The sequence below is a fragment of the Rhizophagus irregularis genome, chromosome 4 (assembly GCF_026210795.1).
Source record: "Rhizophagus irregularis chromosome 4, complete sequence".
Taxonomy (NCBI): domain Eukaryota; kingdom Fungi; phylum Glomeromycota; class Glomeromycetes; order Glomerales; family Glomeraceae; genus Rhizophagus; species Rhizophagus irregularis.
The window spans coordinates 2,289,127-2,301,610 of record NC_089432.1 but is presented as its reverse complement, the minus strand read 5'-3'; the positions used below and the strand labels follow the sequence as shown (position 1 = coordinate 2,301,610).

At 27.0% G+C, this 12,484-nt stretch overlaps 1 protein-coding gene across 1 annotated transcript; it reads right to left on the bottom strand.

Annotated features, from left to right (window-relative positions):
• Window positions 1-11,173: 11,173 nt before the first annotated feature.
• On the bottom strand, window positions 11,174-12,124 carry OCT59_023848 (uncharacterized protein; the record flags this gene model as incomplete). Its single annotated transcript, XM_066135004.1, has 1 exon — window positions 11,174-12,124. The coding sequence occupies one exon, from the start codon at window positions 12,122-12,124 to the stop codon at window positions 11,174-11,176; it is 951 nt and encodes a 316-aa protein (XP_065991075.1).
• Between the last annotated feature and the right edge of the window lie 360 nt (window positions 12,125-12,484).

Sequence of the window (12,484 nt, the reverse complement as noted above, 5' to 3'; positions counted from 1 at the left end):
ATCCGAAAAATTTCGGAATTAGGGCAGCATTACTCCGCAGTGTCAATCATTTATAATTGCAGGATGTTTCTAAAAACCAGGCAAGATTAAATTTTCAAATATTTTGGTAATTGATAAATAAGTTCAGCTTATTGTAAGATAAATAAATAAACTTATTTTGCTTGATAAAAAAGAGATTACTTGTAAAAATTTAGTCATCAAATAATTAATTACTTGACTAATTCTCTAGTGTCTGTAAACGTGACATTACACACATTCAATCCTCAAATACTGTATGTAGGAAATTTTATTCATATATCGTAAGTTAGGCCATCTAATTTAACTTATCCACATTCCTATTTATAAAAGTTCTTACTAATAATAGGATAAAAATTCTGTTCATTAGTTAAATTCCACGTGGTTTGATCATCCGATAAAAGTCCGATCACGTGACTACGCGAAACGAAGAAAAAAAAGTTTTTCTTAAAAAAAAAAATTTACAGCACTTGCAACGATAAAAATTTTCACAAACCAATTGTATCATTAAAACTATAAACTATTCCTACGTATAACATAAAAGCAACCCAAATTAAGTTATAAAATAATTAAATTATAAATATTATAGCTAATTAATAAATTACTCAATTCAAAGTTAATATCTAAGTTTCCTGTTATTCAATTTAAATAAATTTTGATTTTTTTGAAAGAGTAAATGAGTCTTACTCTAAAAACTATAAAATCATTATGATCTAATATGTCTATCTATATCTATAATTATTTAAAGATACACGACCTTATTATTATATAAGTATTATATAAGTGATATAAAACATACAGTTCAGCTATAATAAAATAAATAAATTAATTATTACCAATTTTTAATTTTCATGCAATTAATTAATTAATGAAAACTCATGCTTTTAAGTGTTACTTTTTAAATTAAGACAGTAAACTTAACATAAAAATATATCTACTGTTTTGCTAGTAAAAGACTTCATACAGTGTCTTAGCTTCTTGTTATAAGACACTTGAAATCGACGCACAAGTAGCTAAAGATTAAGAAAAACATAGTTATTGCACGTTAATTAGTAACGTTCAACGGTATTTAATAGTATATATAGATCTGCAAAATGATCGAGCAAATTTATTGGCTGGTCAAGGTTGCCAATGGACTAGATTATTTCAGAGCAATGTATCAAATTAACAATTGTTTTATAGGATAAGATAAATAATTTTATAATACATCCACTTGAGAAGATCTGATTGACTGATTAACTGTTTAAAAAATTTTTTGTAATTGAATCACAACTGATTAGTCAATTCTTGAATAATATTATGATTGTATTAATAAAGCTATCACAACATAGAATGTAGATTAGTGGCTCTCATAGCTCTCTGTAATATAATAGTACAATAATTATAGCTCACTAGATTACAAAATTAATTATTTATAATAATAAAGTGACATTAAATAACTTCGGTTTAAGATATGACAAACATTATGAAAGTAGAGTTCCATTTCATCAACGTTTAAAATTCGGATATCTGTCATCCGTTGATGGATCAGATGAGGAATCGAACTCAGCAGATCTGGGCCCATATGATAGTGAAAATAAAAATTTATTTTTTTTGTTAGCATTCTTGCAAAGAGATTATGGCTTCGGCATAAAAAGAAAAGATATATTGTAGTTAGATGGACCATCTGACGAATGAATCGATTCGTTCGGATTCAGATTTTTCTTGACGGTCAGATCATGAAACACTATATAAAGGCAGTTTAATAACCCTTTTCTAGAAACAGTAATCTCTAAGATTTACTGATTTTTTTTTTGAAAAATATTTCATTTTCATTTTTCCCTCTAACTTTTTTTTCAATTGGTTTTTCTTTAGATTTACATTCAATTTTGAGTTTCAATAAAATGATATATTTCGATTAAAAGATGAGCATATTACACAGATGCACTCTAAATAAGGTTACACAATATATTGTAAGAACCAAATTTTTATCATAAATTTAACGCAAAATACTAGTATAGAAATCATTTAAATCATAGATAAATATACAAGTTAGATCAACATCAACAATTTTTTTTATGGTGAAACTTATTTAGCCTTTTTAGTCCGAGGTGTAATGAAGGACTAGGTTTCACAAATGTCCTGTTGTCCGTCCGGCACAATGATAACTGCGCTTCGAACTTGATAACAGTTTCCGTTTCCTAAGTGTTTGACAATCTTTTAATGTGTGTTTCAAAAATGTTTCTATACGTTAATTAAATAACCAAAAATAAAATAAAATAAAAATATCTGTATGTGAACTTAAAATTTAATATTTGCTAATTTCGCGATATGATTTTTGAATTATTTTGCATGTAGTACATTTATATTTTACTATTTAAGGTTTTACAAAGTTTACTATCTCGTCTCGAAATAACCTAAATTAAAAGAAAATAAATAAACAAGATATATAATAAATGTGTAAATATTCATCGACTTTCAAATATTATTCCTAAAAAAATGACATATTTTATTTATCAATATAGTTAGATCATTAAAAGGTCTACTCGTTACTCTTTTTTACTTATCACTTGAATAATAAAAAAGAGAGAAAGTGTTTTTATAAACTATAGTGTATTAAGAAGGGTCATGTAAATATTTGGAAAGAATATTTAACCAATAAAGTAAAAAAATACTTTTTAACTACAAGAAAATTATTAAAAATTCAAAATATAAACTAATATAAAGTATACAAGTCAATCTGAAATATTCTTTTTTAACTGTAACGCATCTTTATTAGGATTTAATGATCAAAGGAACTATCCTAAGATACAAGATACTTAGAGCCAACCGTGCTAAACACGTGTCAACCCTATAACAGAGTAATTCTATCTAAAGACACATTACAAAAACAAAATTATAAATAAATACTATACCTGAAAAAAAAAATAAAATAAAACTAGCAAACTACCTATTTATGAAACCTAACTAATTAAATTTCACTTTAATAAATGTAGGAGAAAAGAGTGAAATATGTAATAATTCTAGGTCTGCTAAAAGCAGTTTCAAACGATGAGTCCCAACGGCCTCACACCCAAACAATTTATTCCACCAAATCCTCCTTATTCCTACAAAAAATAAAAGTTAGTATTCTAATCTAAATTCCACAACGCTGAAATGAGCTGCATTTTTGTTATCTTTGTTATCAGTTATCGGAATATTTTTTACGTGTATCACGTGACTTCGATTAAAAATGCAATTCGTTTCCTCTTCGTGGTTTCTTCTTTCTTCTCTACTGTTTCTTCTTGTTGCTCTTTTTCTTCTTCTTTTTTCCTTTTTTCTTCTGTGATGGTGATGCTTTGGGTTCTTCTTCATCTTCGTCTTCTTCTGTGTCTTCATTAATTTCTGGCGAAAAAGATAGGAGTAGTTCTCGTTACCTTCGTTCCAAATATTGTGCCTTGAAAGCTTTGGTCCTCTCTTCTTCGTCCTCTATCTCGCTCCATTTGCTTGGCGATTCTATTTTTCGCCAATCTTCTTTTCATCTAATCTGAAATATTCTATATTATACGGTAGCAAAAATTAATTAGGGATTCTTAACTGATATACTAGTTTAGTCTGTTCAATCGTTATATTAGTTTTAAAACTGGTCATATTTAAATAAAATGTTGACTTTTTCTGTTTACATCTCAATTTATAAATTTCAGAATATTTATTTCTATACTGATTTTCACCATGAAAACTACAATTTTCTTAATTTATATTCAAGTTTAACAATACGAAGAAAGTCCTACTTAGTATTTTAATCTGATTTTCCAGAATTACTTTAATTTCATTTTTTAATAACATCAGGAAGTTATATGAAGTGAATATTTGCGTAAAGCTGTCTATAATACCTGGAAATTTACACTCCGTATAAATCTATAATTTTGCATAATTTACATGAATTTTTCACGGATAGGTAGTTTCAAAGTTTTACATCTTGAAATAATTCCTTAAATATAAAAATACTTTATTGATTTTATATTATAGAAAGTTTCATAAATTCTACACAAATAGGTAGTTTCGAAATTTTACATCTTGAAATAATTTCTTAAATATATGATTTAAGTAATCTACATATCAACTATTTATGCAAAATCGGTAAATTTGCGATTGCAAATTTTATTTGACCGTGTTTTTATTTATTTTATTTATTTATTTATATTTAATTTATATATATATAGAACTTCTATCGTCATCTGTGAGATTCTTAAATATGATTGGCATAAAATGATTTCATTGATTTTGTATTCATAAATTCTACACAAATAGGTAGTAATTTCGAAGTTTTATGACTTGAATAATTTTTATTGCATTCACTTATAATTTGATTTGATTATCTTATAAATTTTATGCTTAATTATAGTTTCTATACGATATTTGTAATATTTTATTAGTTAATTACAATAACATTTGCAATGGTATTGTTATTATGAAAGATTACTCAAATTTTTGGGACAATTTCATATGGATAAGAATTATCCAAATTGAAGATATGCAAGTTCCAAAACCTGATGGATATAAGGATACAATATGTCAGCAAGGATGTTCTCGATATTGAATTTCCTTTTTCATTTTATTTTATTGACCAAATTGATGTAAATACAAAGTTTAAAAAAGTATTTACAAATAGTCTAATAAAATTTATATAATTTTTTTTTCTTTACTTTCAATCAATATTATTTTGTAACTGCGTTTATGGTGAGATAAGTGCTAACTTGTGGTTTTTAATAGTCATTATTAAATGATAACAAGATCCCAGAAGAAATGAAAGCAATACTATGGAGGAATCGAAGGTGAAAGATGATGATAGCATTGAAAATGATTCCAAAGAACCCTATGAAAAAAAATCATCCAATTTTTAATATTTGTTCAAGTCCGTGTGGAAATTGTACAATTATTGCAGATTTTTGGATAAAAATAGCTATGAAGTCTTTCAAAGCATATTAAAAGTATGCAATTTTTGTACAACTTAAATTTAGGATATAGAAAATGTTCAATTTTTGTGTGATCTTTATACAACTTAAATTTAGGATACAGAAAACATTCAATTTTTGTACAATAAAAATTGTGATTATTGTACAACTTGAAAATAGACTTAAATTTAGGATACGGAAAGCAATTTTTGGGTAATCCTACTATACTACTTTCCATCTTACCTGTATGGTTACATTTGACCACTTTTAGGGTCAAATAGACCACTTTTAACCATTACAAATAGATTTTCCTAAGTAAAGTGATTTATGCAGTAAGGTTACACAAAATTCAACTGCATATTTGCTTATAAACGGACATCTTCCGCACCCATTGGTGAAATTTTTGTATCATCTTGTAACTAAAAAAAAGTAAAAAACTTTTTATTAGGTTACACGATTAGTTCTGACTGGAATTATAATTTGGCCAGAATTATGCGGTAAAAATCAACTCTTAAAATTATATATATTGATCACGTGATCTGATCGTCAAAATAAATATGACGATGTGAAATGTTTTTGTTTATGTTTTTTTAACCTTTAACTTTTCTTCAACTTTCTTTTAAAATATCAGGTAAGAAAAACTTGTGTTCTTTATCTTTTTATTTTCCTAACTTTTTACATTTTAATGTTACTAACTTGCTTTCTTCACTAACTTCATACTTTTTTTTTTATTACTAACACTAATAATTTACTTTTTAACACTACTAATTTGCTTTCTTCACTAACTTCATACTTTTTTATTACTAACACTAATAATTTACTTTTTAACACTACTAATTTGCTTTCTTCACTAACTTCATACTTTTTTATTTAATACTAATAATTTACTCACACTAATAATTTACTTTCTTCTTTGATATTACTAATTTACTTTCATGTTACTAACATACTTTATTTTATTTTATTTTCTTACAAATTTTTATATTTATGATTATATCAAATTTAGTATTTTATTTATGAAATATTGTGTATATTTTTTATATTTTAAGTCAATAAAAATTCATAATTTCACTTTATAAATTGCCTGTTATTACTGTAAAATTTAACCTATAATTCCTAAAATATGGCCTAAAATTTGGCTCAAAAATCACACAATAATTGTATAAATTCAGGTCAAAAATAGGATAATTATTGAATGAATTGCCATGCAATAATTGTGTGATTTATTGCAATTTTTAGCACAATTATTGTATGGTCAAATATACAGAAATCGTAGTGAATTTAATTGAATGATTTTTCAACAAAAATCACACAGACTTTTTTCATAGGGGAAGAAAACTGATAATTGAAAACTTTTTTACTGATAGTTTTATTGGGATAGAATTACACTGTGTATATCTTTTTTTCGTGGGACTTTAGAATGGTAAATTTTGTAAACTTTGCAAAACTTAACCTTTTTCTTAATTTTGAGAAACGTATTAACGTTTTTCTTCGTATGCTCAAATATTTTGGCTCACTTCTGCTTTACTTATCACTTATTATCATATTATCTTATTTTTTATTTTATTAGAACACTTATATTAATTAACGCGTTATTATTAAATGGTGAGCTTTATTTTATGTTAGCTTTATTTTAAACGTGTAATTAATTATGTATTTATAATATAGATTGAATTTTCACAATACAAAAAAAAAAGAACTTTCTTATTAAATTTGATATATTGATAATAACGTTATTATTTACAATTAAAAAAATATGCTATTGCTAAAAAATAAATATAATTTTACTATTAAATTTATTACACGATTTTATACTATTGAAATAATTACACGATTTTTTATTGTTGAAGTTACACGATTTTATACTATTAAAATAAATTACATGATTTTTTATTGTTGAAGTTACACGATTTTATACTATTAAAATAAATTACATGATTTTTTACTACAATTGAAATAATTATACGATTTTTTTATTTTTAAAAAATTACGCCATTTTAAAATACAATTATTTTATACTATTGAAAATTCCTCTAAATTTTTCACACTCGTATATTGTTTATTGACACGACTCATGAGTGGTGTAGATTCATTGTTTTTTCACACGTGTAATATTTTATAGATCTACACTTATTTTATTCTCCTAATACTGATGATAATTCACAAAATAGCTTTTAAATATAAATGAAACAATGAGTGTCTTCATAAAAATATGATTGAGATTGGGATTGGGATTGAGATTGAGATCAGCTTGAGATTGGGATTAGTATTTCAACTTTAATTCACATGAAATTCAGATCAGGGTTATGGTAAATTCACGCAAGTTTATGCACGTTTATGCATAATTTTCATTTAGGATAATTTGTATTCAGTTGAAATTTGAAGTAGCTAAGCAAAGGCTTTACTCAGACAAGCTATTTCAATCTCAATCTTACTCATTGAGTAAGATTGAAAATTCATATATAATTGCAATCATGATTAGCTTGGGATTGAAATTAATCTAAATCACGTTTTTTGCCCAATTCCATAATTATTAATGAATGAGTGAAAGAGTTATGTATGTTATCTGACTTGGTAATATCTTTCATGCAATGTAGATATCTAATATTTGCAATTTATGTCAACAAAAATATAGTAATAAATCAGGAATCAGTACAATTAAAGGCATTTTGTTGTGATAAATCACAAAGATGAATGGGTGCAACAGAATATAAATACTGTAGGGCAAACCGGCGAAAGAGACATGAAAATAAAAAAATAGTGCACTTTAATTCTTTACTTTTCCAGTGAATATTATATGTGATCAACAATCATATTTATTTCCCGAACATTGGCCTTATCTTGTGGCGTGTATCCGGTCATAACAGTCGAAATAGTTTTCTCCGTACTGGGAGGTAAAATCCGCAATAATGGATTCCACTTGTCAACATGACACACGATTATCTGATAGTTCAAGCAGCAAGTATTCCAAGTGAACAAATGTATAATGTAGCAAAGTTTACAAGGTTCGTGCAGCTCTTTGTCTTAAAACTTGGTTCGTAACAGGGTTAATTAAAGAACTAAGATTTTTGAAGGATAATGATTTAACTAATGTATGAATAGACATCGATTGAAATAAATTGAGATAATTGCAGTATTATTTATAATAATAAATTACTCTAATGATATTGCTTTAATATATTATATTTGATAATTGAAAATTTTATTGCTTGTCGGCATCACATGATATAACCGGATCGTTCCAGAATCCAGATTGGGTTTCAGATATAAGTTTCGTTAAAAAGTTAGCTTTCAAACCAGTTTTTGAACCAAGGTTTTAGCTTCTGGTTAGGAATCTTGTTTAAGCACTTATAGACAAAAGCACTCGAAAAATAGTTACACAAGATTTAATTGCAAAACAAATTTAAATAATAAATTTGATAATATAAATTACTAGTAAGAAATACTAAATCATAAATAAATATAAAATTAAACTGCAGTCAGTTAAAGTTAAATAAAACATTATAATTTATTTTATGATTAAGTAGTTATTACTTACTAAATAAAACATTCAGTAAATTTTATTTTCTATTAAACTTATGATAAAATAAAATATTCTATGAAAATCCAACAATTGAACATTAAATGAGATCAATTCATTTAAATACGTCCATTTCTTTACATCAAAAGATCATGATCTGTTGCTATAACAGATATAACTAAATAATTAACATATAAATCATTCAGAAAAATAATTTAATGCAACTGTCAGTTTTCTATGAACTTTTGATATTTCATATTTTTTAATCAATTTTATATCTTTCAAAATTTTATTAATTATATTCCAGTCCTGAAAACATGATTAGTTAAATTGAATTTTAATATTTTTACTCAAAAATAGGTCAATAAGATTTAAAAGATTTAAATATAAATCATTTTCCTGTTTGGTAAAGACCTGTTCTTGACTGATTTGTGTGATTAATTTATTGTTTCAAGAATATTTCTTTGCATTAATTAATAAAAAAAATAAAGTAAAAATATAAACTAAAATATACCCAAATATATTCAGAAATTAAATTAAGGAATCAACATTATATAGTTTAATTTTACACTCATTAGCAATGCTTATAATTAGGTAAGTATTAGGTACATTATTATTATTCAAAGTTTCACCAAGTTTGTAACTTTAATAAATAAGATACTTATTAATAAATAAACATGTATTTATCTTCAAAAATATTATCCCTAAAAAATGGCTCATTTATTTAATGGTATAATTATGGTATCAGGTATTAACTTGTTACTTCCAATAAAAGAAAAGAAAAAGTTTCTTCTAAAATTATAACGTATTAAGAAATGGCTCTATGTAATATTTTGAGATAGAGTGTAAAGAAAAAAAAGATCACAAGGAATTATTAATGTATATCATAAACTGAAATATTTTATTTATATAGTATAGGGAATTCATAATTATTTTTACATGTTTTACCATTTACTTGCCGGTAGTTACGGTATGACAACCATACTTACGATAGACCTTCGTCTGTAAAGAGATAGAGCTTCACAGTTATTCAATAGTATGCCCTGAGTTAACCTTATTAAGATGTGCATGATAATTATGCACCCCATTCGGGTGATCATCAAAGGTTATAACCTTACGATTTATGTCACAAATGCATAGGTTATAACCTTATATGGGCGGCCCATGGGCCATAATTTAATGTCACGTGACCCGATTTTTTAATTCTGGCCCAACATGCGCAATTTTGGCATGTTAATTTTGGAACACGTTACATGCGCTAATTACTGTACATGTTACCCAAATGTAACATGCGGTGATTCAGACGCATGTTATTCATCCGTAACATGCGATAAATTGGGCGCATGTTACCCATCTGTAACATGCAGTGATTCAGACGCATGTTACGGATGGGTAATATGCGTTAATTCTAGCACATGTTACTCATTCATAACATGCGCTAATTTGGACGCATGGTACGCTTTTGTAACATGCGTTAATTCTGGTGCATGTTACTCATCCGTAACATGCGTTAATTCTGATGCATGTTACGCTTCTGTAACATGCATTAATTCTGGCGCATGTTACTCATCCGTAATATGCGTTAATTCTGGCGCATGTTACTCATCTGTAACATGCGTTAATTCTGGTATATGTTACGCTTCTGTAACATGCGTTAATTCTGACGCATGTTACTCATCTGTAATATGCGTTAATTCTAGCGCATGTTACTCATCCGTAACATGCGTTAATTCTAGTGCATGTTACGCTTCTGTAACATGCGTTAATTCTGGCGCATGTTACTCATCCGTAACATGCGTTAATTCTGGCGCATGTTACTCATCCGTAATATGCGTTAATTCTGGCGCATATTACTCATCCGTAACATGCGCTAATTTGGGTACATGTTACTGGCGCATGTTTCCTACAGTAACATGCAGTAACTCTAGTTCATATTCCTTACTGTAACATACAGTGATTTTAGTACATATTTTTATATCCAAAATACCAAATATTTAATACTGAGTATTACCAAAATCAATGCATATTATATTATAGAATATTGCATATTATGCATTAGAAATATATATAACTTTATTAAAGATGGCCATTTTTTTAAAATCAAAAAAATAATAAAACAATAAAAATAACAAAAAAAATAAACAAAAAAAAAATAAACAAAAAAAAAATAAAATTATAAAAAAAAATAAAATTAATAAAAAAAAATAAAATTAACAAAAAAAAAAATAAAAAAAATGAAAAATGAAAAAGAAAAAATTAAATATATAGGAATAAGAAAAAACAAATGATTATTATATTTGCATCAGTAAAGTGATTTACATGATCATAAAATTAATTACTTATAAATTTTAAAATATACTATGCAAATCATTTGTTTTTTGTTATTTTTATTTTATTTTGTTTATTTTTTTTTTTTATTGTTTTTTTTGTTTATTTTTTTTTTTGTTTATTTTTTTTTTGTTTATTTATTTTTTTTTTGTTTATTTTTTTTTGTTTATTTTTTTTTTGTTATTTTTATTGTTTTATTATTTTTTTGATTTTAAAAAAATGGCCATCTTTAATAAAGTTATATATATTTCTAATGCATAATATGCAATATTCTATAATATAATATGCATTGATTTTGGTAATACTCAGTATTAAATATTTGGTATTTTGGATATAAAAATATGTACTAAAATCACTGTATGTTACAGTAAGGAATATGAACTAGAGTTACTGCATGTTACTGTAGGAAACATGCGCCAGTAACATGTACCCAAATTAGCGCATGATTACAGGATGAGTAATATGCGCCAGAATTAACGCATATTACGGATGAGTAACATGCGCCAGAATTAACGCATGTTACGGATGAGTAACATGCGCCAGAATTAACGCATGTTACAGAAGCGTAACATGCACTAGAATTAACGCATGTTACGGATGAGTAACATGCGCTAGAATTAACGCATATTACAGATGAGTAACATGCGCCAGAATTAACGCATGTTACAGAAGCGTAACATGCACCAGAATTAACGCATATTACGGATGAGTAACATGCGTCAGAATTAACGCATGTTACAGAAGCGTAACATGCACTAGAATTAACGCATGTTATAGATGAGTAACATGCGCCAGAATTAACGCATATTACGGATGAGTAACATGCGTCAGAATTAACGCATGTTACAGATGCGTAACATGCACCAGAATTAATGCATGTTACAGATGAGTAACATGCGCCAGAATTAATGCATATTACGGATGAGTAACATGCGCCAGAATTAACGCATGTTACAGAAGCGTAACATGCATCTGAATTAACGCATGTTACGGATGAGTAACATGCGCCAGAATTAACGCATGTTACGGATGAGTAACATGCGCCAGAATTAACGCATGTTAAGGATAAGTAACATGCGCCAGAATTAACGCATGTTACAGAAGCATAACATGCGCCCAAATTAGCGCATGTTATGAATGAGTAACATGCGCCAGAATTAACGCATATTACCCATCCGTAACATGCGTCTGAATCACTGCATGTTACAGATGGGTAACATGCGCCCAATTTATCGCATGTTACGGATGAATAACATGCGTCTGAATCACCGCATGTTACATTTGGGTAACATGTACAGTAATTAGCGTATGTAATGTGTTCCAAAATTAACATGCCAAAATTGCGCATGTTGGGCCAGAATTAAAAATCGGGTCACGTGACATTAAATTATGGCCCATGGGCCGCCCATATAAGGTTATAACCTATGCATTTGTGACATAAATCGTAAGGTTATAACCTTTGATGATCACCCGAATGGGGTGCAATTATAAACAAAAGACATAATTTATACTGTATGGAGTATATCATATACTGATGATCATCTTTTATAATAATCTCTTTCGCAATCATATATATTCAATTAAAACAATCCTATCAACCTGACTCAATTATAAAATGAAAATTACTGTATAGAATCCCGAGTATTATACAAAATGCCTGCTTTGAAATAATATAGCCCTATAAGAAATATGTATATGGAAAGTATAT